This window comes from Aptenodytes patagonicus, chromosome 17 (assembly GCF_965638725.1).
Source record: "Aptenodytes patagonicus chromosome 17, bAptPat1.pri.cur, whole genome shotgun sequence".
NCBI classification, from domain to species: Eukaryota; Metazoa; Chordata; class Aves; order Sphenisciformes; family Spheniscidae; genus Aptenodytes; species Aptenodytes patagonicus.
Window position 1 is genome coordinate 11,015,227 of NC_134965.1, and position 27,775 is coordinate 11,043,001.

General features: G+C 42.0%; 2 protein-coding genes and 1 long non-coding RNA gene across 6 annotated transcripts; 2 read left to right on the plus strand and 1 right to left on the minus strand.

The window, feature by feature from the left end:
- Positions 1 to 1,007: 1,007 nt before the first annotated feature.
- PIGW (phosphatidylinositol glycan anchor biosynthesis class W) lies at positions 1,008 to 2,528 on the plus strand. Its single transcript, XM_076354256.1, has one exon. The coding sequence runs from the start codon at positions 1,008 to 1,010 to the stop codon at positions 2,526 to 2,528; it is 1,521 nt and encodes a 506-aa protein (XP_076210371.1).
- A 959-nt stretch (positions 2,529 to 3,487) lies between these two features.
- LOC143168133 (uncharacterized) lies at positions 3,488 to 6,918 on the minus strand. The gene is made up of 3 exons (XR_012996661.1): positions 6,770 to 6,918; positions 6,229 to 6,410; positions 3,488 to 3,698 (listed from the first exon to the last, which is right to left on the minus strand). It is a non-coding gene; the product is annotated as an uncharacterized LOC143168133 (long non-coding RNA).
- Positions 6,919 to 7,087: 169 nt separating this feature from the next.
- Positions 7,088 to 27,128, plus strand: GGNBP2 (gametogenetin binding protein 2). Of its 4 annotated transcripts, none has more exons than XM_076354255.1 (14): positions 7,088 to 7,160; positions 8,105 to 8,232; positions 12,120 to 12,200; positions 14,282 to 14,535; positions 15,547 to 15,645; positions 18,810 to 18,923; positions 20,623 to 20,832; positions 21,847 to 22,021; positions 23,579 to 23,773; positions 24,422 to 24,572; positions 24,750 to 24,875; positions 24,957 to 25,108; positions 25,513 to 25,758; positions 26,484 to 27,128. In XM_076354255.1, exons 2-14 carry the CDS (start codon positions 8,140 to 8,142, stop codon positions 26,685 to 26,687), a joined length of 2,100 nt encoding a protein of 699 aa, XP_076210370.1. In that variant the 5' UTR covers positions 7,088 to 7,160; positions 8,105 to 8,139; the 3' UTR covers positions 26,688 to 27,128. The 4 variants fall into 4 exon arrangements, with proteins under 4 accessions (XP_076210370.1, XP_076210367.1, XP_076210369.1 ...); XM_076354252.1 differs by having other exon boundaries at positions 7,105 to 7,160; positions 20,623 to 20,826; XM_076354254.1 differs by lacking the exon at positions 7,088 to 7,160 and having other exon boundaries at positions 8,039 to 8,232.
- Positions 27,129 to 27,775: the final 647 nt, after the last annotated feature.

Genomic DNA, 27,775 nt, shown 5'->3' on the forward strand with positions numbered 1-27,775 from the left:
CCCTGCGGAACAGGGCCGGGAGCGCCGTGCCGTGGGGAAGGGGCCTGGGACGCTGAAGGCAAGAGGTTAATTTACACCGGGGTCCTCCGGGGCTTGTTTTCTCGCCCCTCCGGCACCTCGGCCTCTGCAGGGGACGGCAGCGTTGAAATGCGGGTTTGTTCCCCCCGACGTCCGTTTCCCTCCGGCTGCTGCAGTGCCGGGCCCCCGGGAACGGGCACGGCGTGCTGGTGTCCCGCTCCCGAAACCGGTAAGCCCGTCCGCCTCTGCATGGGGAAATGGCTGTCCAGGCTGTGGGAGCGAGCGCGGTTAGCTAACAGGGCCTCTTCGTTGCTACCCACGCTGCGGGTTAAACAAACAAAGCAGCAATTTTGACTTTCTAATCAATGCTTTTTACATTTAACATCTCTTCTCTTGAAACAGGTCCCGCAAGGCAGAGGAGCCTGGCTGGGTAGGATCGCCGTAGGACTGGGACTTCTTTAAAAGGGCATTTCTGTTGCAAGTGGGGATTTTAGCTGCTGGTTTTATTGCACGCTCCGCTGACCAGGCAACAGAAACCTCATTAGAGTCACATTTTTACATATCCGTTTCATTTACGCTATAGAGAATATGACCAAGTGTATTCTACAGAGCAGGACATACAGTAAGACTATTCACAATGTGAATGTTCCACAGAGTATTTGATATTTAGAGATCTTCAGGAAAAATACGTTAAGAATCTTGTTTGGAACACAGCAAGACTTGTAATGCTGGAACTCGGTCAGGCCTTGCAAGTGCCTCCGCTCGGTTTCCCAGGCCACAGCTGAGTGTCAGCGCCAGCGTCTGCAGCACCGGGGCGGCAGTTCTGTATTCTTTACATTGAAGAGTAACTGAAAAACAGATGACTTCTGAAATCGCTGCACGTTTTTCATGAACTGGTACACAAGATCCATTCTTGATGAAGTTCTAAGAGCCCTGTTTTACAAAACTAACTCAAGTTCACGTTAGTGTTTTCAGAGGAAGGAAAAAGAATGTCACAAAAGCACCTGAAAGAAGCCTTTATCAGTAACTTAAATGGAACTAGTTTGCTGGAAATTTCACTAGGCTTGTCTCTACCTCCGCTCTGCCTGCTTTGCAGAGGACTCCTCTTGATTTTATATCACCTGCGCTATGGGAAACCTTTAAGTTCAAGGAAATACGGCCTGCTGCTAGACTTCCTCGTGCTAGTATCTCCTCTCCTGTTCTCCTGTACAGTCTTGTCTCCGATCATGTTTTTCATGCCAACTATCATTGCAGCCTTCTGTGCCGGAATATTTTCTAAAATATACAGCCGAAGAAAACATGAGACCAGAGTGCCTTTTAGGCAAATCGTAAAAGACTTCCAGAAGGCGTACTTGGATCCAGAACACATTCCAGCAATAACTGTGTTTCGCGTTTATGTCAATGTGTTGACATCAATCGGCATTTTAGCAGTGGATTTCCCGCAATATCCAAGGCGATACGCCAAAGCCGAGACCTATGGAACAGGAGTTATGGATTTGGGGGTTGGAGCTTTTATTTTTGGTAATGCTCTCGTCTGTCCTGAAGTTAGACAAAAGTCTTGCGTGACACAACCAAAATTTTCCAATCTGGCCAGACAGTTCTTTTCCATTTGGCCGTTGATTTTTCTTGGCTTTGGACGACTGCTTAGTGTTAAATCTATAGAGTATCATGAACATACTTCAGAGTATGGAGTGCACTGGAATTTTTTCTTTACCTTAGCATTCGTGAGGCTTGCAGCATCTCTACTTTTAGCCATATTTCCAAAAAATAAATCTTGGATTGTTGCTATAAATCTTGCTGTACTTTATCAGCTTACCCTTAACGCTACCTCTCTGAAGATGTTTATCCTGCATGGGAGCGACGGCAGAGATACTAGGGTTGGCTTTTTAAATGCCAACAGGGAAGGACTGCTCTCTCTCTTTGGATATCTAGCCATATATATGGCGAGCGTCCAAGTGGGACTCTGGCTGCTGAAGTGCAGAAACTCAGTGAAAGGCTGGATTGAAGCGGCGCGTTTCTTGCTGCTGACAGTCCTCCTGCTCTTCGTGTTCCTTCACGTGTCGCAAGCGTATGCGGACCCTGTGTCCCGCCGGATGGCTAATCTATCCTACTGCGTATGGGTGGTTGCTCACTGTCTGACTTTCTTTATCTGTTTTGTAGTGACTGATCTCGCGTTGGTGTTCACAAAGCTTCTTGTGAAGGGGTCCAGTGTGCCCTGTTGCTGGAACGTTGTAAAGCCCCCTGATACCGGTACGAAGCGTGAAACGGAGACTGTGCCCATCAGAACGGAAGGCAAGCTGTCGCACATTTGCCTGATTAGCGCTATTAATAAAAATCAATTACTATTTTTCTTGCTAGCAAATGTTATGACTGGTACTGTGAATATACTGATAGATACAATCCACAGCAAGACTGCATTCGCGTTATGTATACTACACTTGTATATGTTTTTTAACTGTTTAATTATGTATATATTGCATGCCAAAAATATAGCATTAAAGTTTTGGTGATTCCACTCTGTCTTAAGTAGAATAGTTGAACTTTGTTTACTGTAGTTGAATGATGGTATTTTAATGGAAAAATTAGTTTTTCCTGTAGGTAATGCAATAATTTATAATTTAGTATAGCTTTTTATGATTTAGTGTTCTTTTTTTTTTTTTTAATGGTTTGTTTTACCAAATTATACAGTCAATGCTGTTACCTGTTGGAGTTGCTACACATTTTCCTGAAAACTTAGTTTTTGAGATCGTTTGCTGAATACTCCTGCTGCTCCTATAAACACTCATGCAGAAGAGGAACATTGTATTTACAGTTAGTGAACTGTGTTCATACCCAAGTGCTGGTAGAATTAGATAACAATGTGTAGAGTAGAAGCCAGATGAAAAGTAAGAAAATGAGTAATTAGAGAGAGAGACTTAGCTGTGTCAAGATTTACCTAGTTAAGGCCCTTGCATAAATGATAAGAATAATTCTTCATATAAAATGTATTGAATAAGTGGATACTTAAAAATGTTTTGGCCCCAGTCCTGCAAAGATTTATGCATATGCTTGACTTCGATGGCAGTGATTGTATGTGGAATGTTAATCATATACTGAAATCTAAATTAGCCTTTGAATTAAAGCTAAATTTTATTTTCATCCTCACTGATGAATATAAATGAAGACCCTAGATAAAGTGTGGTGCTCTGAAGGACAGAACTCAACTGCAGATGAATTCATAAAGCAGTTGTTGGAATTTGTGGCACAGATAATAAGAGCAGCACAGCCTTTTAAAAAAAAACAACACAAAGACCCAAAACTAATTCACCCCCAACCTGCATACCAATATGTTGTGACAGCTCATCTTTAGGAACGCTGTAAAATACGGTCTTCAGCCCTACTTTGAAAGTACTCGAGGCCCACCTACTTGTCTATAAAATTATTTTAAACAGCAGCTCATTTAGTACTGTATTTTGACAGCTGAGATGTCTTCAGGTGGGAACATTCTGTATTAATTTTTATTAGCAAACAAACAGTGTGCAAATGGAAAGAAGCATGATGCAGTGGGTCAGGGTACCGGCAGAGTATTGACAAGAGATGTGTTCGATTTCTCTATCACAGTCTTCCTGCAAGCCCAGAGCAGAACGCCGTCTTTGTTCACTTTCCTAACCGGGACAGTTCTTCCTGTCCTCATGAAGTTGCTGAGAAGAGAAATACATTTAAAGATTGTGAAGAATTTAATAATGGGAGACATAAATAGTTAAGAAGTAGAATACAAATGGTAGTTGATGATCGATGTCTAATGTCAGTGGAGTTACAGCGGTGCACATGGGCCATATTTCTCCTTGTCTATCAAATGTGGTGAATCATAAAACCTATGCAGATTAAGCCTCTAAATCAGATTCCTTAAGGCAGACATGCTGTGGAATATTCTTAAATTTATGAGGTTCTCTTAGCCGTTGGCCAATGGAAAGGTGAAGTCTGAGGATTATAGGCTGTGGCCACGCTGATTTCATGCTTGTTTACTTCCAAGTTATAGCCATATAGTCTTCAGAATTAAAGAAAAACAGCTTGTATTATCCTGGGGACAAATGCAATTAATTGGCAACAATGTCTTATAAACAGTTGTCACAGTTTATAGCAGAGTTTTCTGGCAACTGGTGTATGTATTTATTTTAAAATATTTCCTAGCCTTGCCTAGGGAAGAAAGGCCTCCATCATTAACTGAATGGCACTACTCATTTATGCAAAATTACTCATGGATATTAATTTTTGAAATATTTGAAGCACAAGACCTGCAATGAGTTCTGCCTGTGAGCACAAGTCTATCAATGTGATTCAGAATTAAGGCATTAATTGGGTGTGACAAAGCGGAGTTGCGTCTGGGCAAGCAGCAAACCATCTAGATGCCAACTCCCATTTCGTGAAGCAAAAATTACGTGGGATGTCTGCTGGGTCTGTGCAGAGCCCTGTCAGCTCCGCACAGGCAGCAGGGTGGCGGGTACCAGTTCCAGGGCTGGAGCTGCGGTTTGCAACAACAGAGCCTGCAAACCGAGGGGGCTGTGGTGCACAAATAACGACGAGAGTGAGGACCCGCTTCTCTCGACAACGGCACACCACCACATCATGAGGCCGTCTCCCGCTTTTAAAGCCGTATGAAGTAAGTTGTTCACCACTGAATTAATGAGAGACAATTAATTCTCATTGCTTATTGTCGATAACAAATGCGGCAAGCTCTGCCCTGAAGCAACCAGCATAGTTATTAATGCTGAATGTTTAGACTATGAATAGATACAGATAATTAACCATGCTTCTCCAAGAAATGCAAACAAGCATTCTTTGATCACAGAGTCTCTACGAGCAAGCGGCACTGTAATGAGTTTGAAAAGATGCGAGAGAAGCTAACGCTACGACGCTGCTGTAGACACTTTCTCCACACACCCCTCAATAGCTGTTAGCTCAGTGTTGGTAGGAACACAAACACTACATTTCGTTTCACTTTGGGGCGCGCTTAGACGAGTAAGCTCGTACAGATCAAAGATATATTTTAAAAAATCAGAAACTTTGATTTAGCTGTTACATAATTAGCGAAAGTTAAAGATATTTCAACTAGTAAGACTGAAATGGCTCAACTACAGCACGCCACCAACTTCAATCGCAGTAAAGCAGAGGACTGGGAAAACAATTTGCTTTGTCTTTGATGCCCTAATTCCACCGAATGACCTTTTTGTAGGGCTGCAGGATAGAAAAAATATGGTGGGAGCGTAGAGCCGATTACATTTATCCTTAACCTTATTGTTTGTTAAACATTAGTAGCTTCTTACCAAATTTCATTATTTTTAAGGATCAACTCACTAGCACGCCTTCCTTCCAACCCAGAAGTGTCTCTTTTGAAGTCAAATGTTACAATAAAGATTTCAGGCAGTGTCCTATTTCAAAGCCACTATGTCCTAAAGAACAGGTATTTCTTTCAGGCAAAAGAGGGGGCATGCAAATGAACAGCATGAAGGGGTCGTCTGTCTTTTCACCGTTTTGCAGATAACAAGAGCGTGGCATTTTCTAGCAATGTAAAAAACCCTTTTCCGTGGATAAAACATACATGAAATGTTATGGTGCTTTTCATACGTAGATTACCAATGTGCACCCTGAGAATACAAAATCTGGGGCATTGCTGTTTTGTCAATGTGATCCAACCGCGCCCTGGGCGTGGAGGGGCAGAAGTGACACAGGAGCCCGCACGCTGCACGGACCCTGCGAAGACAACATATACTCGTCACAGTCCGGTGTGCTGACGATACTCTACTGTGAGAAACTCCCCTGTTACAAAATGCCAGCTTGCTTTTTAGCTGAAGAAGAAAACCATGAAAATACACAAACTGCATATTGTGCAGCGATGCGGCTCTGCACAATGTTTCCGTTAGAGGTAGAGATGTTGCATGACGAGTTCAATTAACTCCTCCACTAAAGATGTTTTTTATGCAGAAACAAGAAAAAAAATAATTCTGCTAATTGCCTCCCCTGCATTTTCTTCTGAGGACTTCAGTGTCTATACACATAAATAACAAGAATGAACAGATCAACTGTGTTATTTAATAGTTCAGGAAAGGCTATGGGGGGTTTTTTGGCTGCCTAAATTAAGCAGCCACAGGATTTCTAGCTGGTTGCACTAGGGTGCTGCAGAAGCCAACAGCGTTAAGTTAGAGACCGTAAGTCCAATTAAAGCCTGCCTACCTGGCATGTAATCAGGGCAGGGAAATCTGAGGCTGCACTTTGATGTCTGGGCTGCGTCTCAAGCGCAGGCGTTCGATGCATTTTTGTTAGCTTACGCTCCCCGATGGTCTGCGCTCGGCTGCATCTACAGCAAAGCCTGCGCCGAGGCCGTTTCCACACACAGGCCCCGATACGCTCCGGCCCTGTCCCACCCGAGACAGCGACGGGTTTTCATCCCGCCAACACTCTGGGGCTTAACCCCACTTGCTCCCATTCACCCACCCCCCGGTCCCCCCCTCTCCCAACTGCACCTCAGCCGGGGCCGCTCGCAAACCGCTCTGGGGACACTTCCTCACATCCCACCGCGGACACGGCGCCTTTCCGAGGCGTCCCGCCGGCTCCCCAGCGCCGCGCCCCGGGGCGGGAAGGCGACGGCAGCAGCCGCCTCACGGGAGGGGAAGGCCGGGGGAGCCCCCGCGCCCGGCTCCCCGCGCCCCCGGGGGCCAGGCCTCTAACGCGCCCCCGCCCTCAGGCCCCGGGGCCGCGGCGGGCGCCCCCCTACCTCAGCCTCCCGCCCAGCGCGCTGGCCGCGGCCCCCCGGACCCGAGGTCGAACGCGCCGCTCCGCCCGTTTGTGACAGGGGCCGCCGCGCAGCTCCTCAGGCGGCCGAGCCCGCGGGGGCGGGGGGCACGAGAGGCGGGAGGTAACGGGTGAGCGGGCGCCTCCCGCGGCCAGGCCCGGGGGCGGCGAGGCGGGGCCGCGGCCCGGGGGGGGGGGGGGGAGCGGCGGGGCTGCGGTCTCTCGCGAGAGGAGGGCGGGGCGGCCCGGGGCCGGGGCCACCGCCTGTGGGGAGGGCCCGGGGAGGGGGAGAGGAAGGAGGCGGCTCTGTGGCGAAGCCCGGGGTGTCCGCCCGCCTGTCAGAGCGCCCGGGCCGCCGACTCGCGGACGAGCCGGTAAAGGCCCGAGGGGGGCGAGGCGGCCGGTGGGCCGCAGGGCAGGGCAGGGCAGGGCAGCGGCCCCGGCGGGGACTGAGGGGAGGCGGGAGGGGAGGGAGGCCGGGAGCCGGCCCGCCGGCCGCCTCCGTTCGGGGCTGTCTCCCCGCCATCGCCGCCCCGGGCGGGGAGCCGAGCCGCGCCGCGCCGGCTGGAGGCCGGGCGAGGACAGGGAGGAAAGGGGTGGGTCTGCCCGCCGCGTCGCCCGGGCTGCAGCCCCCCCGGCTCGCCCTCTTCCCCGGCCCGCCGGAGGGAGGTGGCGGCGGGCCCGCAGGCGGCGCCGCCGATCCCGGGCTGGCGCTGGCGCTGGGGAGCGGGAGGGCGGCGGGCCCCCTCCGCGCGGCTGCGGCCCGCCAGCAGGTCGCCCGGGGGGAGAGGCGGCCCCGCTTCGCAGGTGGAGGCGCCCCCTCGCCCCGCCGCCGCTCCTCTCCCTCCCCAGCCGCCGCGGGGCGGGACGGGGGCGGCGGAGAGCCGCAAACCCCGCTCCGGGCTGGGCGGGTCCCCCGCCGGCCTGTCTGGGCCGGTGGCGGCGGGGGGTTGGGGGGGGGGGAGCGGCCCGCAGCGCAACGGGCTCCATCCCCCGCCGGCCTCCGGCCTTCCTCCCCCGGCTGTGCCCGGCGGAGGGCTGGGTGCGCTCCTCCCCGCCGTCCCCTCCCTTTCTTCCATGTTATGTCGCATTTCCCAGCCTGCCCACCTCTCCCGTTCCCGGCCCGTAGTCTTTTTGAGCCCCTTCCAAAGCTGAAGCGGCGGGCAGGCTGCGCGCCCGGGCGTGGGCTGGGCGGCGGGGCCAGCGCTCGGCGTGGTGAATCAGGCGATGGGGTAAAGCAGGCTTGTTCCCGGGCTGGTGAAAGTGTGCCGGGGAAGCGCGGCGGGTATTTACCTCCCCGGGGTTTGGCTGCTCGCAGGCTGGAGCTGGGAGGAAGCAGCAACAGCAGCAGAGATGGCGCGGCTGGTTGCAGTTTGCAGGGACGGGGAGGAGGAATTCCCTTTCGAGAAGAGGCAGATTCCCCTCTACATCGACGACACCCTTACGGTGAGTGCCTGCGCCCCGCGGAGCAGCCGGTGTCCCTGCGCCTCCCGCTTGCAACGTGTGCGGGCGGTGTGTTGCAATTCCCAGGCGAGGCCTTTTCCCTAGACAGGCCTCCTAGGCTCCTCCTTTGCTCCTGCAGCGTTAATCTTTGGGACTTTGCAACACTTCGGGTTAACAGCGCTTAATGTGGCAACTTTTTTATCTGATTCCCAGCTCTAAAAACATGCAAACCGCATGTAATAAGAAAGTTATTGCTGTATTGGGGCCTGCGCGTAACTTGTTTTCAAGTGACAAGCGTGTCTCAGCGCCCAAGCCCAAATGTGGAGCAAAACCATTTTTCAGTTAATAAGGAAGGGAGCCATATTAATGTTAAAACCCAGGTTTACAACTAGGTAATTATTATGCTCTTAAATAGGCAAGAAAAGGCTAAAGGTGTTTTTGAAAGCTTTGGCTTAAAGTAAGGGTTATTGAGTCTGTAATAATGTGCTGCTCTGTCTACAGTAACAAATCTGAGAGAGCTTCTGTTTCAGTGTGTTATTCTGAATTGAAAAACATGGGGGTTTTGCCATTTCCAGAAGATTCAGTGGAAAAATGAACTAAATGCAGCTTGGAGGCTCTCTAGTCTCTTTTCTTCCTCACGTGTTTAGAGGAAGGCTCAGAAATTGCATCGTAGGTGAACACAGAGCAAATGGGGGGGGGGGGAATCTCTAACTAGCCAGTTGTTGTTTGTCTTAATTCTTAAGGTGTGAAAATGTTGGGTTGAAAATAAAATTTGACTTAGATAGTGTAATTGGGTATCTTAATTATTTGTATTTGAATTCTGTTGCTGTCAGTGGTGTGACAGTAACTGCTGTTACTTTAAATGGTGTGAAATGCATGTGCTTTAAATTCCTCATCTCATGTTTTAGTACAGGAGAATGCCTGACTTGCATCAGCTATCTTGATCAACTTCATAATGTAATGTCTTCCGGAACGAAACAATTGAGTATCCTCAGATAGTGTCTAAACCCTGCGTCCCACTGTTAAAGATTATCTATCTCAATCCCATCTGGTTTTGCTACATTTGAAGAAAGGGTCTTTGCTGTGTTTTAGTTTTGATTGTTTTAAACAATGGCATATTATTAATTTACCAAATATTGTCACTGTTTTTTTGCTTTACATAGTCTGTCATCTCTGGCTAACTGTGCTTATACGTTAGGCAAAGTTTCCCCTTAAGTTGTCCAAAGCGATAGCTAGCTCCCCTGGAGTGGTTGCTTAGCTGGAAACCCAGCACTGTGTAGGAATAGTGTACGTTTTGGAGTTTTTTGATGTCTTGGCCACGCCCTGAGAGTTATTTTGCCCCTCCATTCCCCATGTAATTTTAAGATCTTAGATTTTTCTGTTTTCCTTTTTTTTTTTTTTTTTTTTTTTGCCCCTGGACTCCCTGATGAAAAATTACTTATTAGATTGTGTCAAGTAGAAGACTTACCATGCTCTTGTTACCTTTGTTGTGTTTAATAGGCTGAGAGAGTGAAAATCCAGCTATACCAGGCATCAGGCAGATGACTTCAACTGACCTAAAATTCCATTTCTGGTTTAGTTCCAGAATTTAACGCCAGGCCCAAACTTTGTGCAGTTGCACTATGTTGTCGCTATCCTTCTACTTTTTACACCAGAGGCAAGTCATACTCATGATTGAAGAGGTTCCTATAGCTGTAAATCAGTTTTGTATCCATCTGGATGAAAGGCATTTATGCAAGTGCAAGTCATCCTCACCATGAAGAAATCTTATCTCGGGTCCTTTTTTTTTTTTTCCCTCCATTCTGTTACTGTTGTTACAAAGTACTCAGATTTCTGGGTGGTTTCTGGAGGCTTTTATTAAACAAATCTGCAGAAGCAAGTGAATGAACTCTTCGCTTCCTTGTCTCAGTCTTCTATAACTTATGTTTTCAATTCTTAATGAGAGCTATTGCAAGACATACAGTTGTCTTTGAAACGTAATTTTACATCTGCAGCATTATCTTTAAAAACCAGTGGCGTTTATTGGTAGTAACTGGCTTCTGGTGACCTCTTTTAAACCTAAAATTTTAAAAATAATGGGACTACTTCATTTCTGTTAGCTGGAAGACTTAATCTATGCCTTAAATCTAGAAATAGTGAATCAGTGGTTGCAAATTAGTGAATGAATGGCCTATAATGCTTTTAAGCTTGTAACATTGCTTTGTAGTAGCATAGAAAGCTGTTTAGGTGCAATGTGATACTGCTCCTCTAAATGAATTGTTCACTATCGCACTTTTCTGTTTCTTATGGCTCAACTAGAAATTAAAGGAAGTTTAAATATTTAACCCTTTTCATTTCTTAAGCAGCTTTTATGATTTCTAGAAGGCATTCCATTTGATGTGGTATTATGGGAATTTTTTCTTCCAGTTCAGGGTGTGATGGTGGTTGATGTTTAACCACTTCATAAAATCTCATTAGACACATGAATTAATTTAGTCTTTGATAATTTCACTCTGTTGTACAAAACGCCTAAGGGTGTCGTCTGATAGTGGGAGATGAAGGTGAGGGGAAAAAAATATGCAGATTTATCTCTTCTCTCTGTTATTAGCAGATAGAGCTTTTACTTTTGCATGTGGCTCATTCCACACAGAGACATCAAATTAGCAATGTAGGAAACCTGTAGTTCTGCAGCAAACACTTGAGCTGCTGCTTAGTGTGTATGGGTCAGGGGCAAGGGAAACTGGAAGAGAAATGCATGAGAGGTCAGAATTAGCACTGACTGTGGCCCTGTTCTGCACAAAGATAAGGCAGCTGTGCTAATGTTCCAATTCTAGCACATGTGAGATCAAAATATTGCCTTGCTTTCTGGCCTTAGAGAATAGATGTTTATTTTGGGGCAATGTTGAGTGCCTGCAAAAGTAAATGTATGAGTTCTCTGGAGGTAGTGTCTGCAATTACAAAGACAGCAGGGAATTCTGTCTTTACTAGACAACTGAGGGAAGGTGGAGGGAGGAAAAAGGATGAGTCGGACAATTTCATTTGGTGTTGATTGGTATTAGAGTTATTAACCAAAGTTGTTATTTTGTCTTTCAGATTTTAAAGTGAACTTTCCGTATTCATATTGATAAATTCTGTATTTGTCAGTTTGGACAAAGATGATCAACTAAGCCAGTCTTTACACATTTTTCTCATTGGTTTCATTTTTCTCCATGGTTGTAAAGTTGGATTTTTGATTGAAAATTATTTTACTGATTTCTGCCTCCTCCCCCCCCAAGAAATTGCCCTCTTTGTGGCTCAGTAATTTGAAAAGAAATATTACTAATTACTTACAAGTAATCCCATTGTTCTGTAGGCTTAACATTTTACTTTGAGCCTCCAGAGAGTTGCAGCTGCAATCATATAAAACAAAGTATACCTTGGAGTACCTTGTTGGGTTAATACGGTTTTAAATTAGTCTTTGAAGGAGTCCACTCAGTCATTAAACTGTTGTGACTGTTTCTTCATAGCTTTATAAATTGAGTTAGGCTGTTGGATCAATTTGGATCTCAGTGTGATGAAGTACAATTTTTTTTTTTTAAACTGAAACAGGGTCTCAAGTGATGTAGAAAAGTGTAATATAAATACTGATGTTCCATTTAGCAACTTTTGCTTTCTCTATAACAGCTATTTAAGAGTTGCCATTTATAAACTCCCTCTAGAACATTATATTAGTGAAACATTTAGTTACTTTGCTGAAACATTCACTATCTTAAACTGTTACTTTTATCCTTTCCCAAGCTTCCAATAGTATGTGAAAAGAATGAGCATTTAACATAATTTGTCTTATTTCCCCCAAGAAAGTAAAATAAACTAATGCTCTCTGTTTGACTTTTTTCTGAAAGCTCTTTTTCCCCTCCCCCTCTCTTGTATAGATGGTGATGGAATTTCCTGATAATGTGCTAAACCTCGATGGACATCAGAATAACGGTGCACAATTAAAACAGTTCATTCAGGTAAATACATCCTTCTGTTTTTTAAGGCGGCCACACATCAGATCTTGCTTTCCTTAGATTCGTGCTTTCGCTTCTCTAGGAGGTTGTCACTCCTGGAATGACTTAAAAGACACATCAGCACCTGTATGCAATTACGTATTGGTACCAAAGTACACTGGGTGCGTGTTTTCTGTATTTCGCAGCATTTATACACTGTTCTCTTGTCAGGAGGCAATTGCTGCATATCTATTAGAATCAAAAACACGTAAAAACAATGCATCTTCTGGTCACTGCCAGTTTATATGTAATGGAAGCTACAGTTTCTAAATACATTTTGATTTTTTTTTTTTCCCTAAATACTTTTGAACTGCTTTTTTCAAGTGGAAGTGTGCATTGCTTAAGATCGAGTTCTTGTGATTAGTACCATACCAAGATAGAATTAATGTGCCAGTTTATAGATTACATATAGTTGAATAGTGAGTGACTGTTTTGTGGTACCCCTGACGGTTTAATAATAGAAACTTATCTGCTAACACTCTGGCAAGTAACTGTAGCACTGTAACACCTGTAGCAACTAAAAAATTGTGCCACTTGATGTCCAAAGGAACAGGCCAGCTTGCTGATACGCAGCTTGCAGTTCTTCATGTGTGGTTTGACAGCAGCAGTTCAGACATATGCTGCATATAAAGCATAGCTGTGTCGTGAAAATTGCTCATTCCTGCTGTTGCTGTGACTAGTACTATTAATTACAGGAAAGAGGATTATTGCAGAGTGATATCACTTGTCAGATTATTTAATGTGCCTGCCTTTAAGAGCACAAACCTTAAATGTTATCTGATAATACTTTGACTCTTCATAACATGTATTACATAAAATCAGCTGAAAAATATTTTCTTTTTTCAATGGATGTATTTACATGTTCCAAGTGATTGATTAGTTTCGCTGTGTTGTATGGTCTTTTCTTTCTCTCCCCAGAAGTTGTGACAAGTCATTTCTACAGTAGGAATGTTTAAGTGGTGTGGCACGACAGCAATACAGAAAATACTACCGTGGCAAAATATTCCTTGTATAGATACAAGTATGCTTACAAAGGTGTACTTTGTATAACCAGGGAAAAATGAAGTTAATACACTGACAGGACTCTGCTTTTACAGATTATGTTGGAAAGTGCCAATAGTGCTGATAATCTAAGTGTAGATGTGTTGATCGGTGTGTGAGGAAGGGACTCTGTCTTCTCTATAGCTGTGCTAGTGGCAGTTCAGTGTTGATGAAGTCCAAGCCAGTAATTTAGCGGTTAGAAGAAGAAATAGAAGGGTATGTGCTTTTTGTGTGTATGTGTGCCTGGATGTGTTTGACAGAGGAACCAGGAGAAGCTCCTAAAATTGTTTATTGACGTAAGAAATATTAGAAGGTGTTCCCTTTAATGTTCTATTATTAGCACACATTGAATGTTCGCTACTGAAGTAAAATGTTTCACCCTGAATAGTAATGTGTGCTTTTTTTAATTTCAGGTATTAGAATTGTAATGTGAAATGGCATTTAGCCTTCCAGGAAAAATATTGCTAAAATGTCTTGGTCCGAACAGAACAAGTTTGTCGTAAATGAGATTTCCATATATGCCAATGAGCATCCAGGAGTTTCCTTTCTATGTGCCAAAGATAAAATGAGTGTGAGTAGAAGATGAAAACTTGCAGAGTTGTATGTGAGACCCTTTACAAAAACATCTGTGCTGAGGTGGAAGAAAACGGGCTTCCCGATAAGGACAGGGAGATGTGCCATTTGTTCGGAAGCAGCATTTGCTGATTTGAGTGGTAGGAGGAGAGAAAAAGAGGAGAAAAATATTAGCTTCCTTCCAGAGGGTAGACTGTAAGACTTGAAGCAGAATTGCTCCTATGATATTAGCAAGTGTGGTTTTGTTCATACAGTAAGTATTTTAAGTGATCTATGGTAAGACAGTGACCTGAAACTCTGAGCACTGCATACGGTTTCCACTTCAAGTGTATTTTGATGAGGAAATGCTGTTGAAGGCGAAGAAACTTTGAACAGTTGAAGATGTGTGTTTATTTCTTTTTTTAATTGTTTCATTTCTTGTTCTTTTTTAGAGACATAGCATGCTTAAACAGCAGGATCTAAATATTGCCATGATGGTGACATCACGTGAAGTCTTGAGTGCGCTTTCTCAGCTGGTCCCTTGTGTTGGCTGTCGTCGTAGTGTGGAACGTCTGTTTTCTCAGCTTGTTGAGTCTGGAAATCCAGCACTTGAGCCCCTAACAGTAGGGCCAAAGGGGGTTCTTTCTGTAACTCGAAGCTGTATGACTGATGCGAAGAAGCTTTATACACTGTTTTATGTGCATGGGTAAGTTAGACGCACAGCTGTCTTAGAACTGCTCAGATAATAATAATCCAGGGAAAAGGGAAGCTACTTTCTGTGCATTTGACTTTGCAGCTTTCTTGTTGGTGATACTGAATTGTCGCAAGTTTGAATCTTATAGTACATACTTGTCTTTTACAGCCATGTTAAACTTGTTACTGCCTAGTCAATACAGTCAAACAGACCTAGGTTTGACTCCAGTCAAACCCAAAAGACCTAATCTTTCATAGCATCAGTTGCAATGCCATGATTGCAACTGAAAGATACCAATATTAAAATGTTTAGTCACTAATCTGAAATAGGCACTGTGGGTTTTTCATGATCTCCGGAAGAAGAGTGTTTCTCCGACCCACTACTTTGCATGTAAAAGTAAAATAAAAAATTTAATTAATAACCCCCTCTCCCCAAGCTTTCTACTCTTGGGTAGAAAGGTAACACTGAGAAAGTTAAACCTTCTGGGTTTGGCTAGCACAATAAATGCTTCGGTCTCAGTGCCATTTGTTTCTCAGCTGTCAGCGGACCAAACGGTGACTGCTCACCACAGTGTGCCTTTGCCTTCCAGTTGGCTTCAGCTCATTCTACTTCTTGCTCCAGTTAGCAGGCCAGTGAGAAGTAGGAAAGGTTAGTGCAGAGCTGGGGATGTTGAGATTTGGAGGGTGAGGTAGTGTAACTTGATAAAGTGGTCTTAGTGGTTCCCTACGCTTCTGGAATAGGTGTTGTTGCTTGAGGTCTGTTATTTACAAAGTTATGCAATAGCTTTTTAGGTGTGAGTTATCTTTATTTTGCTGGCTAGGATTTGTCTGGAAAATTATACTATATTTTCCTTGTGTACTGCAGGATTGTATGTCATAAGAAGTAAAAATGGGGGACAGGAGGAAAGTTTTCGATTTAATGTTCATTAGCATACTTGTTTCTGATACCTGAGCTGAATCAATCCCTTTAAAATTTCTCTGGATAACCATGTTTTCAGAATACTAAGTTACATTTTTTCCATAGGTCCAAACTGAATGATATGATTGATGCAATTCCCAAAAGTAAGAAGAACAAGAGATGTCAGTTGCACTCCCTGGACACACACAAACCAAAACCTTTGGGGTAAGTTTGTGTTTAACATGCGCAATTCAATCTAAAATATTTTAAGGAACCAAACTATTGATACTAATTTATTTTTAAGCATTGAGATCAACTCTTATGCTGTTATCTGTTTGCCAGAGTAGTAATCTCCAAGCTGTTTGGATTATAGCAGACTCAAATAGTTGTTGGGGAGAGGAACAGAGGTATTCAGGAGTTTTGGGCGGTGTGTGTTGTAGGCATGAGCCTTTCTCAATAGGTTTTCATATGAAGGTAGTTAGCCCTTTTTTGTGAAGTAAGAGTGACAGTCTTATCAGCAGGATGTTTAATCCTTTCCCCACTGCCCTTGCTCACACTTTATTGATTGGACAAAACTAGTGCCATAAGGTCTTCTGCCCTCCCAACGCAAGATCTGTACTCCTTCCTCAGAGTGAGAGTTGTCCCTCTGCCCTTTGCCAGAGCTCCCTAAGGCAACTGGTGATGCTTTCACATAAAGTTTAAGGCTACTACATGCAATCAGGTGTTTCCCAAAACTTGCTTGGTAGTTCTAGCTGTTCCATTTTTGCCTCTTGGCCTTTGGGTCTTTTACTTGGTGGTGGGGTGTTTTGTTTAGGGTTTTTGTATAAAAAATATCCATGTTTAATTTGCCAAAATGCATCTTGGCCATTACAAACCATTGCTCTCTGATGTGCTTTTCATATCTCATCTGATGTAACTTGGACTATAGTCTGCTCAGGGCATGGATGGCTTCTGCACTGTGATATAAACAATGCTCTAAAAAGACAAACTGTTTTTTGTGCTCTACACCAAAATGATTGATCAGCAGTTTTTCTCACATTGAGGTGAAAGGGTACGTGCTAAACAAATATACATCATTTTGCTTGGAACTATTAAAAATGCCTTGCACAACTGTTAATAAAGGGCTTTATTGTGGTTGGGCTGCAGAGTTAAAACTAAAACTCTGTAAAATGTATTGTCTCAAAATGTGACAGCAGGTTTTGAGTACACCAGTGAAAAAGATGCATATATGCCTCTGTGTCTTGAAGCTGAAATGGTTTATTCCAGCTGGCTAACCGGAAAAACACTCCCTGTAAATCTGTTGTGTATTTTGGGGGTTTTTCTTGTTTGTGGGGTGTGTTGTTTTGTGTTTTTTAATATGATGACCAATAAATTAGACTACTATGCTTAGTTGGAGTGTCCAGGACCTTTTTTAGTCAGTTGTGTTCTGCTTCTGGTTAAGCATACAACCTGTGAAAGCTTGATCATGGTTTCCAGTTACAGGACATGTATTTTTCTATGCAGACTTGAGTCTCTTTGGGTTTAGATAAATCCCCTGAGATGCTAGGCATGTGGAATTTGACACTTCATTTTTACTTGTGCTGCTTGAGGATAGTGGTAGCTAATCATTATCTCCTATTATATTTTGGTTACAGGCCTTTCATATAATTAGTTTAAAGCTTATGTTACACAGGCAAAAGGTCATAGGGGTACAGGGGTGTATTTTTTTTTAAATAAAGCAAATTCGAAGCATTATGGAAGCATTAATTTTTTTGCTTTGTTTTTAGCAAGATTAATCTTTTCTGTGTAAGAATGTATATCACGGAACCTGCACTTACCATTTTGGCAAGGCAGAACAATTCTGAAACTGAATGAATAGAGAGGAAAGTGCTGCCTTTATTTCCTCAATTCATGCTGGAATAAATCCCCTTAGTATTTTGAATGCTGGCAGGTTAATAGGGAATATGTGGAAGAGCAGTATTTTAATATACTGTAAGTGAAGCTTTTGGCTTTATCTGATAACATGGCTTGTGGACAATCGGTGTAGTTTGCTAAAGAAACATGGCTTGCACTCTGCTTGCTCAGTCGATACCCATTTGTTATGCTACAGAAGTGATCAGGATGTATCAGTACTGATATTTCTCCAAATAAGTCTGCTGCCTTGAGTGGAAGCAAATAGGCTAACAGCCTAGACACGGAGGCATCAAATAGAATTGTCTTATAGAACAAATTTCATATATCAACTTAGAGCTTCTGCATGACTTCATTACAAGAAACTTCTTCAGATGGGTTGCATCTGTTAGGCATTTTATACACACAAAAAAGGCTTTGAATTGTAATTGTGTGTTTAATTATACAAGCTACATAACTAGCTAATACCACTTGAGAGTTACTTGACGTCCTCAGTTTCAGTGTGCCTGGTTTATGGCTGCTCGGTGCCATTTGGGGCCAAGGAACATTTTAACCTCTCATAAATGCAAGCCATATGATCTGGCAGACTAGATAATAGCATACATAAATACTTGAGGAGCTAATTATTAAATAGGAGTGCTTCTTCCCCTGTTTTCCTGCTCTGTTGTATCCATACATGAGCTTAAACAGAAATGACCATTCTGATAAAATGTTAAGTGTAGACAAGCCTGTAAGCAAACATGACTTGCTATTTAAAGTTTGTTCTTTGCTCTATAAGTGTACTTTTAGCATATCCAAACGTGTGTTGTAAAGTGGTTTTGTTGGTTTTTTTTTTTAACAAATTTTGGAAATTTAATGTAGGGTGTTTTATGGTTTCTTATGGTGGTAGATGTGTGGGAGTTTGGGGGTTTTGTTTTGCTTTTTTCTTTGGGTTTTTGTTTTGGGGTTTTTTTTTTAGTAAGTTGTGATATGAAATTTAATCTGCCAGAAGTATTAGAACTTGTATATGTTTATACTTAAGGTAATATTCTGAAAAATTACTACTGGCTTTCAGCTGTAACTTTAAAAAGTCACTATGAATCTGTGTTTATAAACACGGACAGCAAAATTTGTATCTCATGTCTGACCCTAACTTTACTGGAAGTTAAGGCTTAGCCTATAAAGGATTCAAAGTAAATTAAGGAACACGGTAACATTTTATAGAAATTGTTTAGGAAAAATAACTAGTTCATAATATATATGGTATAGGTTTAAAAAAATGTTTTTTATAACTATGTGACAGTGAAGGGAGCAGTAGCACACTCAGTACAGAGAAATTAAGTGCAGATAAGAAAAATAGTGAAGACAGCAGGAAGGAGGAGAGCAAGTGTAGCATCACTTTCCACTATGGACCTTTCCAGGGAGCAGTCAGGTAAACTAACAATGCTTTATTTTGCTGCTTTTCTAAACCCCTGACAGAATAATGTACAGTCTATTCTTTCTTACGATTTTTTTTGCAGGGGTTGTTGGATGGATGTGTGGGAGCTCATGTCCCAGGAATGCAGGGATGAAGTAGTTTTAATTGACTCTAGTTGTCTTTTAGAAACATTAGAAACCTATCTACGAAAACACAGGTATGTTAAAAGAACAAAGGCACACCTTCATTTTGAGGAATACATGCTGCATTTTTTTTGTGAATCAAAACGTATGTAGAGTTCACATAATGTTTAAAAGTGTAGAGGATTCTTCTGATACCCTTCTATAACTTAAGATCTAAGCTTCATGGTGATGGAGAACCTTGCCAGATTGCATTGTAACAGTTGATGAGACTAAGATGGTGAAATATTCTTTGTGTTTACCTATTGTTCTGGGGTATGGTAGGGGAAATGCGAAGACCTCAGATGAAGTCATAGCTACTTGTCTTAATTTTTTTGGTTAGGATTAAATTATGATTTACAATTTGATGTATTAAACCTGTGTATATTCTTTTACTCTTTCATAAGTAGCCTACTCTGGGCCTATGGCTTCTTTTAGGCTTTTGGGGAGTATGTGCAATTTCAAAATAATGTGAACTAAACTAATAGAAGCAGATTTCAGGCTTGGTGCTGCTTGTAAACCACTGTTTTAAAACAGTTGTTTAGGACTTAGTAGCGCTAGTGCTATTAGGTCTCTCTTGCAAGGAAAAAATAGGCCACTAAATTATTGTTGCATGTGTACAGTAGATACCGTGCTGATTAAAAAGTTTTAATTTCCAGTAGTCTCAAGGTTCTGATAGAAACTGGGGGGGCACAGATGGGTGCGGGGGTGGTGGTGGTGGTGTGGAAATAACACTTTGGAAACAAAATAACTTTAATCTCCTGTGACATTAAACATGGTGTTGGCAGCGTTCCTGATGCTAACCTGCAATAATATTACTGTTTTCTTTCCTTTCACCACAGAAACTAGCCAATTATCATAGTTCTATCAAACATCAAAATATGTTTGACTTAGTGTTGTCAAGTGACTGGACAAACTAGGAAAGGGAAAAACACCATCCAGAGATGGCATGAAGAGCCAGCTTTTCAAGCTGAAAGCTGAAATGTGAGCAGCTTGTCTGACTTGCATTTTTAGAATAATACAGCAAGAGGTTTTGTAGCTTCTTGAAGATTACTTCCTCTTATAAAATAGAATAAGCTTAATTTGGTTGTATTTTAATTGTAACAGACTTCATAACTATACTCTTCTCATATTAGTTATCTGAGCTATCACATGTTTAAAGTGAATACATTGTGTTATAAATAAACCTTGTTTGGCTATCTGTGCAGTAATCTAATAATTCAAAATATGTTTAAAGGTGCTTGTAGGGGAAACACGGCTCTTATACAGCAGGCAACAGAGGAAACTTTTTTTCCTTATTATCACTCACTTGAGTATACGTTAAATAATTGCTATAAAGTAACTTGGAGTGTATTACTTGAGAGGAATTTTGTCCTGGCTTGTACTAATGATTCAGTTTGTTCACTACTAGATTTCTGATCTTTGAACGAATATGGAATTGCATATCCATATAGGAATTTCTTCATAGTAACAATTAGCCTGATTATGCCTTGGAGCATGAAAGTTGATATCCAGACTTGTAATATATGATAGGTAGTGTAATACCTATAGTAAACTTACGTGGCTTACAGCCAAAGTCTTACTATTTTACCTTTTGAAGTAACATAAACCTTATGTGACCTAGTTTAAATATAGCATGCACTATTAAGTAGCTCAGTATATTATAACTTAGACTAAGCGGGTCTAAATTTCTGCTTGAATAAGAATTCAGTTCTGTTATGTTCTGTTTTAACACAGGTTTTGCACTGACTGCAAAAATAAAGTACTTCGGGCATACAATATTCTTATTGGTGAGCTAGACTGCAGCAAAGAAAAGGGCTACTGCGCTGCACTTTACGAGGGTTTGCGTTGCTGTCCCCATGAACGTCATATACATGTATGCTGTGAAACAGATTTCATCGCACACCTATTGGGTCGAGCTGAACCAGAGTTCGCAGGAGGGTATGAGTATGTAATTTGCTAGAGTGGGCTATCTAGCGCTTTGCTTCTTTTATTTTATTATTGAATGTATTTTGCAAAAGTGATTTTTGCCTCCTTGCTGCATAATAAATTTCTGAATGTAAATATTGAAGTAGACTTTCAAGATAGCGCTTCAAAGTAGCAAAGATTTTTATATGTGCTTTTGACTTTAAAGTGCATTTAAGTCTGAAGGCAAGACTGAAAGAAATTGCCAAATGTCTTCCAGTTCATGTGTTCACTCACTAGGGCTGCCTGCTTTTCCATTGAGGTGTTCAAAATATGCGAAATAGAAGGAGAACCTTGGTTGACAGTTTTACCAAATGCCAAGTGTTCAATTTAGTTTTGTTGCCATTTGTACATTTTAGTAATTTCTGAACCTGTTTTAGCACCTTAAAATCTTCCAATGAAAAAAACAATTCTGAGCCCAGTATCTTTAGAACTCAATCGTAACTGTTTGCTTAGGAGGGTAAATCCTTTTATAATGATTTTTCCTTAGTAGATGGTAGATACAGATTAATACTGCAATATTTTTACTTTGTACGGTAAGTAATGTATAAACTTCTGTGTGTGTTTATTCAGCTTCAGTTAACTGACGCATAAATGTCTAAGGAGCTGAAATATTTGCTATATAAACTAAATACAAACTCGAGGAAACAAAAGAATGACTGCATCTCTTTGGCATTAAAACTCGGCTGATCCCTCCTAGTAGGAGCAAGCAGAGACCGATGGGGCAACACCTTCAGAAGTCACAGGCTGGAAGGCGTAGTGCAGCTTAACAGTGCCGTGCACAGATTAGCATGTCAGGAATGCAGTGGTGGTTTTGACCTGGTCCTTTCTATTTTGCATCCGCATGCAGCACAGCAGAACTCGATTTAAAAAGCTGTTCGTGCAAACATACCTTCAGTTGTACGTAAAGAAAATACATCATTGAGCTGCTTTGATCTCTTGGGAGACTTCCAGCTACTTTAACCGTACTATACTTTGGTTCAACTCTTCCTTTAGACGAAGAGAAAGGCATGCTAAGACAATAGACATAGCCCAAGAAGAAGTTTTGACCTGCCTGGGTATTCATCTTTATGAAAGATTACACCGAATCTGGCAAAAGTTGCGGGCTGAGGAACAAACGTGGCAGATGCTTTTTTACCTAGGTGTTGATGCTTTACGCAAAAGCTTTGAGGTAAAAATCAAATTTTATCTAACTTGTATTTGAATTGCTATAGTGACTGTGTGCATTTTCACTAAAATTATTTTTCTGCTTTCTACTAACGTTGGGCCGGAAGGAGCTTCAAGGGTGTTGCATTCAATCCCTTGTTCACTGCAGGCGGCAGTTGTGTAATATCAATGCGTAGCACAACGGAGTTGCATTCCGATGTGAAGTCTACTGGAACATAAAAGCTTGAGGCTTGCTTTTCTTTTCCAAGCTGCACATTACAGTACGCTGGATCTTCTGTGTTTTTAATTCACGGTGAAGGTATTGCTACCTGATAGCATTTAAAGTGGCTCTGGCTACAACAGGTTTTATTTGGCTCAGTAGCAAAAATGGAGGATGTGCTTTTGAATTACAAACACAACTGTTAACTCTTGCATTCAGTGTGTTCCAAGTGCGCCCTGTAATCCTCTGGGATCTTGAACTTCAGACAGAACTCCATGCAGTTCCTTTAACGTATGCCAATAGTGTAATTCCCCTTCGGTATGGCATCGATTTTTTTTGTTATGTTTATCTTCCATTCATAATGACTGTTCTCTCTCAAAGCATCTAAAACATTAGAGAAGGAGGAACAAAATCAGTTTGGGAAAGATCATAGCGGAACCCTAATCTCGTTAGTTCTTGGAGTTTTCTACAAGTAATTTTTTTAAAGACTTAGAACGCTATGGAAGTGGCATCGGACTGGGTACACTGGGGCGTTTTTGTCAGGTTTCGTCTTGGTGGGTTTTTTTTTAATCTAGTAAAGTATGGTGTTGAAAATTCATTGACATTGTAAAACTCGGGTAATTATACTGGTATGCAAGGTTGGCTATGAATTTGAAATACGGAACTGTTATATCTTTATATGGAGTCCTTTTCTAAGGTGAGTGGGAATAATGATGCCTCATTTTGGCTTAAGGAATTCCCAGAGTGATGGGGGGGGGGAACAAAACAAAACAAAAAAACCACATGAATTTATTTTTACCTCTGTAGGAGCATTGATCTAGAATAGTTTACTAGTTTAACTATATTATTCTAATTTCGTATGTGGATGTGCCATTATGATATTTGTTCTAAATTTAATATTAAGGAACATATTTAGATACTTCCTATATTTTGAGATACGTCTACACTTCAAAATTGGACTGCCTAGAAAATCCATTAGATTTTTCACTGGTTACCCTAGACAAAGAGCTGCAGGAATTCCGTAGCAGTAGTTCCAATGTGTTTTTTTGTGCTGCTGTGTTAAATAATCAGTGTCTACCATGTAAACAGATCAAAAAATGCATTCAAGTCCAACTTTTCACTGAAAACTGCGAATCTGGGCCATAAGTCAAATGCAGTGCTCCCCCCGTACATGTATCTTCTCCAGCAATCTAAATTTAGTGACTAAATCTGGATAGGCATTTTTCTTCTATGGTCAATAGTTGTGGTGCTGTGACTTTATTATAAAAAGTACTTGCCAGCTATTTTCCTTCTCCTTTTTCATAAATGTAAAAGCTTGAATTGTGTTAACATCTATAAATAGATCTAACCTCTTATAAACAGATGGCTGTGGAAAAAGTGCAGGGTATTAGTCGATTGGAACAGCTCTGTGAAGAATTTTCAGAAGAAGAAAGAGTGCGAGAGCTTAAACAAGAGAAGAAGCGCCAAAAACGAAAGAACAGACGGAAAAATAAGTGTGTGTGTGAGATCCCTACTCCTTTGCAGGCAACAGAAGAGAAGGAAATAAATCAAGCAAAGGTAAATATTGATAGCTATGGCTTTTTGCTGGTGTTAAATAAATAGATCTCTAATTCAGTGTTTCATTCATCAACTCACTGTTGCATGTTAGAATTCTGGAGAGGTTTTTACTGTATTTCAGTTTTGGGAACTAGTTTTTGATCGCTGGTGGAATCTAATACTTTTTCAGCTTAGTACAGTCTTTTTGTAAAGTAGTTGCCTGGAACTCCTTAGTTTTTGGGGGTTTGGGGGTTTTTTATTATTATTTTTTTTAAATCCTAAATCTAGGGGGTCAGGTTATGCTAGAATATTTTTCAACTATCATTTCTTAAAAATCACTTAGAATGTGGGAATTCAAATGCTAGTTGCAGACAATTACCATTGAGTTTTTGGAGAGGGGGAAGCTTTAATTGACTGAGTAAGTGCAATTGTTATTCTGGATCTCTTGACTGAACTCATGGGCTACTGTAGGTCATATTATTGTGGGGAAAGTAGAGGTGGGTTTTTTTTTTTTTTTCAGTTGTCTTGTACTTCTGAAGAATTATAAGCAATGCTGCGGCTGTTTTCAGTCAGTGTCAGCTGTTTTTTCTTGTGGAGAGAGTATCCTTTATAAAGATGCTGGCTGAGCTACTTTCAGTACTTGCAAGTATTTTTTGTTTTTGTTTTAAGGAAAATTCGAACTTCACAGAAAGTAGTTGCAAAGCCTGTGGTAGCACCGAAGAAGCTAACAATTGTGTAGAAGTAATTGTTACTAATGAAAGCACTTCTTGCACCTGTCCTAGTAGTGGTACCCTATTAGGTTCACCTAAAATCAAGAAAGGTATGTTAAATGTCATTATTCTTAATTTTTAAAAACATGTACCGTTTGTGGGGTAAACAGTGCTCAGCTATTTTTAAAAATAACTTTTTTTTTTTTAAGAATTCTTTCTTGTTAGAGGCGTAACTAAAAATATGCAACAGCTACTATAGATTACCGTAACTCTTCACTTCGTCTCAGGTTTATCTCCGCATTGTAATGGCAGTGATTGCGGGTACTCATCTAGCATGGAGGGCAGCGAAACAGGATCTCGAGAGGGGTCAGATGTGGCCTGCACTGAAGGCATTTGCAACCATGACGAAAACGGTAGGTTTGGTAAGAACGTAATACTGGTTTAGTATCCACAAAACTTAAGTATCTGAGAAGAAAATTCCCTGTCCTTTGCAGGAGATGATTCATGTGTCCATCGCTGTGACGACAAAGAGGAGGATGGAGATAGCTGTGTGGAATGTTGGGCTAATTCGGAAGAGAATAACACAAAAGGCAAAAACAAAAAGAAGAAAAAGAAAAGTAAAACTTTGAAGTGTGAGAATGAACATGTAAGGAACATAGCTATTCCAGAATGCTTATGTAAATGCATACGCTTTAAAGGAGTTACAAAAGTATTTCAAATGTCAGTTGTGACTAATGCTGTAAACGGGGTAACGAGGATCTTCTGTTACCTCTCCATCCAAGGTTTGAAATTGAGACTCCTTCCGCCACAGCCTGTTCTAGGAAGGAGTCTCTTCTCTCCTATGTTCCTAAGCATACGCACTTTTGCGCGCTCTCAGTGAATTAACATGCCATTCCCCCTCTTCCCCAGGCGCACGCATTTAAAAAATATATATCTTTGCTCTCTCTTTGAACTTTTTCTTTCCCTCTTTCCCTCTGCTTCCGTCTGAAACTTGAATGCTTCAGGTTTAACACTGCCTAGTAGTTCATTACAGGCTATTTGCAATTTTAGATTCAGAAGCTTGGAAGCTGTATGGCAGATCCAGGTAACAGAGAGACCTCAGGAAATATGCACACAGAGTTTCATCGCGACAAGACCAAAGACACACACGCTGAAAGCTGCTGTAGCTCAGAAAAAAGTGGGCAGCAGTTGCCTTGGTTTGAGCATATGAAAAATGTGTCACAGTTTGCAGAACCTACGGAAATGTCACTTGTTCCTGATACTGGAAAAGGTGCCAAGAGCTTAGTGGAACTCCTTGTAAGTAACCGCTTACTTTGAATTTTCGGTTGTAGCATACTGCTTTAAATCCGCAGGACTGAGGATGGGGTTTAGAACTCAAATCCCACTGAAGAACTGTTGCAAGAGAGAACGTAACTGAGCCTAAGATCCATAGCTTGCTCTCCCAGCGTTTAGTCTGTTTGCTTTTGCATGTCCTCTGTAAAGTATGTAACTCGGATGCTTTGCAGAGGAGGAGAAATTGCCTGTCACTGGAATGCAAGTGACAGGACTTGTATTATAAGTATTCATTATCAAGGATCGTATTATTCCATAAAATGAAGCGTGCATTATTGCTGCCTTCATGCCTCAAATATTACTTCCCACTATAGGCTCCCTGGACAACTTTCTTCTCTCTCCCTTTCCTTCCCTTCTCCTTCCCCTTGCTTTACATCCTTTTTTTTCTTTTTTTTCCTTTTTTTTTTTAAACTCCGATAAAAGCCATCCACTTCAGTGGAAACGTGCTAAGACTCTGAAGCTCATTCTGGTAGATTTTGTGACTGTATAGGCTGCCTCCTACCCAAAAAATAGCAGAGCATTGTGTGTGAATCGGGTGACTGGATGAGCCAGCTAAGACTTGTGGTGTCGTGACATGAAGGCCGCACCTTTCTTCAGAGCGACTGTAGACAACGTGTACAATTGCAAGAGGGGTGAACTGCGCGGGAAGGGCAGTGCTTGAGTTCTTAAATGCCTGTTGTCGTTTGTAGGATGAGTCCGAATGCACTTCTGATGAGGAAATCTTTATCTCGCAAGATGAAATACAGTCCTTTATGGCGAACAACAAGTCCTTTTACAGCAATAGAGAACAATACCGACAGCATCTGAAGGAGAAATTTAATAAATACTGCCGCTTAAATGATCACAAGAGGCCCATTTGTAATGGTTGGTTGACAACGGCTGGAGCGAACTAATTACAATAAAATAGCTCTGTCTTTCACTGAAATTCTCAAGATGACTACTGCGCCTTCTCTTTCAAAAACTTAATTTAGTGACTTATGGCAAAATTTTATCTTAAATTAATGTGATTCTTTTTTTCTTGTTTTTTTGGGGAGGCTGGTGGAGGTGATTTCATTAATTTTGTTCTTTCTTCAGGCTTGTATCTTTAGTTGAGTAGCTGTGCAAGCCTCTCTTATAATTTAAGCCATCTCTTTTCATTAAATGTTTCTCTTACTGTGAGACTTACAAAAAGCAAACTAGTGGCAAAGTAATGTTGTACCTATAATTCTGTACAGAATGACAATGAGCTGAATATAAGATTTTACAAAGTAGACATCCATTTGCAAAATGTTTTGGATGTAATATGTTAAAGCGCAATGTGCAAAATTTAAATAAAGAATATTTATTAATATGCATAGTAAAAGTTGGTGTGCATGTTTCTACTTTAAACACTCCTTCCCAGCAGCCTGAATTCTTGCTGTTCAGATGGACAGCTGTCGCTGCAGTCTGCGTAGCTTCATGGAGGCAGGTGTAAGGTGAGTAAACTGGCCTGGGAAAAGTACAGATCCTTCAGCGGCACTCAGGAAAACCGGTCCACCGGGCTGTGTGATTCTGCACCGACGTGGTGTAGAGACCTTAGAGTTGTTGCCAAACAAGCTGGGTCCGTGATACCCGGGTTGTGTCAGTATGGACACTGCACCCAACCTGGCTGGCGCTGCTCGGCATCGGGTGGCTGTTCCGCTTCCAGGATCTCGGATAATATATCGGCGCGGCACGGCGCTGTGCGGAGCTGTCTGAGGTGTCTCCAAACGGCATCGGGCTGCGTGGAGCTGCTGTATAAATCTTGAGGGAGTGCTGTGCCCAAGGTCGGCATGCTTAGTTTGGTGGTGGCTTTGGAATTGTTTGGAGCGTGCAGCCTGTACCATTTTGGGGGCTTAATTTAGCTTTTCATCGAGACAGTTACTGGTGCCAGTGAGAGGAGGAGGAGGAGACGGCTGTGCTCATTTTCCCTCTCCCCTGACAAAGCAGACTTAAAGCTTCTGCGTGAGCCCATCAGAACGTA

Bases quoted from the DNA above. Each gene is read 5' to 3' on its own strand.
- PIGW (XM_076354256.1), top strand. From the start codon at position 1,008: ATGTCACAAAAGCACCTGAAAGAAGCCTTTATCAGTAACTTAAATGGA.
- GGNBP2 (XM_076354255.1), top strand. From the start codon at position 8,140: ATGGCGCGGCTGGTTGCAGTTTGCAGGGACGGGGAGGAGGAATTCCCT. The intron at 15,646-18,809 runs GTAAGTTTGTGT...TTTTTTTTGCAG, and splicing joins CACAAACCAAAACCTTTGGG to GGGTTGTTGGATGGATGTGT. The intron at 25,109-25,512 runs GTAAGGAACATA...TTGCAATTTTAG, and splicing joins TGAAGTGTGAGAATGAACAT to ATTCAGAAGCTTGGAAGCTG.